The sequence below is a fragment of the Belonocnema kinseyi genome, chromosome 9 (assembly GCF_010883055.1).
Source record: "Belonocnema kinseyi isolate 2016_QV_RU_SX_M_011 chromosome 9, B_treatae_v1, whole genome shotgun sequence".
Taxonomy (NCBI): Eukaryota; Metazoa; Arthropoda; class Insecta; order Hymenoptera; family Cynipidae; genus Belonocnema; species Belonocnema kinseyi.
In genome coordinates, this window is record NC_046665.1 from 132,812,235 (window position 1) to 132,814,686 (window position 2,452).

General features: G+C 32.0%; 1 protein-coding gene across 4 annotated transcripts in view; it reads left to right on the plus strand.

Moving 5' to 3' along the window:
• LOC117180088 (putative glutamate synthase [NADPH]) overlaps positions 1-1,832 on the plus strand; it is a 276,810-nt gene extending 274,978 nt beyond the window's left edge. For all 4 annotated transcript variants that reach the window (XM_033372403.1, XM_033372402.1, XM_033372406.1 and 1 more), the window contains one exon: positions 518-1,832. In XM_033372403.1, the coding sequence (XP_033228294.1) occupies positions 518-654 (137 nt within the window). In that variant the 3' untranslated portion in view covers positions 655-1,832. The remainder of the gene's footprint in view (positions 1-517) is intronic.
• The last annotated feature ends 620 nt before the right edge of the window (positions 1,833-2,452 follow it).

Consider the following 2,452-nt stretch of genomic DNA (forward strand, 5'->3'; position numbering starts at 1 on the left):
CTTATCTTTATTTTATATCGCTTAATTTATAAGTTATTCAAAAGGTATGTAAAAAAATAATAAAATATAAAAAATACAAAAAAATACAAAAAATATAAAATATAAAAAAAACGAAAATGGGATCATTCAGCCACTGCGTCCTCGTCGTTGGTCCTGGGTTTGACTAAAAGTGGTAATTAAGATTTTTCAATGCAAAAATAAACAACAAATTCATTTTTGAATGCATTGAAAAAGTGATAAATTTGAAAAAACGTCGTACATGAAAAATTTCGTCCGCGCAAGTTGCGTAGAACACAATGATTGGTTGTGAAAACCTAAGAATGCGCATAACTTGCGAAAGGGAGCAGCTAGGATTTTAAATTCAACTGATTTTTAATGTCTAAACAATATAGAAACTTTCTGCGTTAGCAGATTTTATATCCATTTTAGTCAAACTTTTTCAGCCTTCAAGCACACCGTGTCCCAGTGAGACCAAGAGCAAAATGATGATTTCGTCTTGTTTTTCATTGAAATTTAGACTGCAGGAGGGGACAATCGCTGGTCGTCTGGGCGATAACCGAGGGAAGACAAGCAGCCCGAGAAGTGGATCAGAATTTGATGGGAGTTTCTGGGCTTCCAGGACCCGGTGGAATCATATCCGGAGTTCTGAATTAAAAGCCTATAAAATAATCTACTCTTCCGATCTCGTGAACGGAGTGAACTCGCGGCAAAATATTATCCGAGACTGTCGGTTTTATCAATTTTAGCGAGTAGTAGCTGCTGTTTTTATCAAGTTTTTACGTAACGCAGATGCGCGTTATGAATCGAAGCTCTGCTGCGAGAGTAGATCTATTGAAAATAATAATACCAGAGATCTGAGTGCTGGCGGGAGGTTGTTTTTCCAAAAAAAAAAGACCTGCGCAACGGGTTGTTGTTACAATTACTTGTAAAACGATTGATTGAAGCCTCGTCGTTTTTCACTCGAGTTCTCATCACGGTAAGTTGATTAGGCTTTCGTGAAATCAAAAGCAAGCATTCAAATCGTTGAGATATAGTTCTTACAATTAGTATGAAAAGCACCAAAGGCAATTCGTTTTTTGCGAGAAGCTCGACGGAGAAAAAGAAGAAGAAAAAAAAAGTAGTTGGCAGGATTAATTATTATCAGTGAGCGTTAATCGAATTTTGTCGATGAAAAAATTGATCTTGCACTTTGACGATACAAGTCTGATTGAAGAATCGCATTCCTTGTGCACCATTAGCACAAATTTTCGTTTTAAAGCTGATCGTATTCGTTTCTACTCGCTCCAGCGAAAAATTTGCTCTCCAAGAGTTTCCTCAAAAGTATATATATTTATCTTCTTAGTTAGGTTTTTAAAATTTGTAGTGATAGTCCTCATTTTCCAGCTTGAAACTTATTTAATAAATTACATTTTTGGATGAAGTCCTTTTGTGTTTTTTGTTTCTTAATTGTAGAATATTTGGGAGGAGGATTTTTTGGCCTGGGGTCGTTTGGGCGTTTCCTTTTTGTGTGGATTTAAAATGGTCAATTACCTTTTTGAAGATGCGAACTTTTAGTGGCTCATTGGACGTAATTGTGGAAATTACTCATTGCTTAGAGATGATTTTTTGTTGTTTTTTTGTTTGTAATTTTTCATAGTTTTCATCGAATTTTTAGATTTTAAGATTCGTATTCGATTGAACGAATTTACAAGTAAGTAATTTATTTATAATTTCATCGTGAGTAGTGTAAGGATACGTATCAATTTGTATTATGCAAGTTTGATTTAGTTGAGTACATTTCAGATTGTCATTTATATTTACTATCTGAGACAATAAAATTATATTGAATGTTAGGCAAAACTCGTATTCGTCTTCTTAAAAGCCCTATCCATTTTTCTCAATTTCGTTTGTATCATTTAAAAATTATCTGCAATGATTTTTATGGAAATTCCGAAAGCTACAGTTTTTATTAGTTTTTTTAGGTTGAAAATGTATATTTTCGGATTGAAAATTTAACCCTCAAAGTGCATAGATGGTGGAAATCACGGTAAAGTACATCGTGGGTTTTAGACACCCCAGCGTATTTAATCATGTATTTTTTAACCCCTATAGAATATTTTGTCACAATAAAATTATCCGATATAGTTTAAGGTCTCTTTTATAAGGTAGAGTCGATTTTATAACTATTTATTTTAAGTTTGTTAAAACAATTATTGAAAAAGGTGAAAAAATGGGGTTTTTACTGGAAAATTCATCTCACGCAATTTTAATTATTTTAAACTGAAATTTATAACTATACTTTTAAAATATTGCAACGTGGGTGCTTTCAAAAAAGATATTTATTTTCTCAGTTGGAAAGTCAATTTTATGGTAAAATTATTAATTAAATTTTTCGATTTTAAATCGATTTATTATTATAAAAATTGAGGAACTTTAACATGTAATACTATAAAAATACAAGAAATTGAAAAAA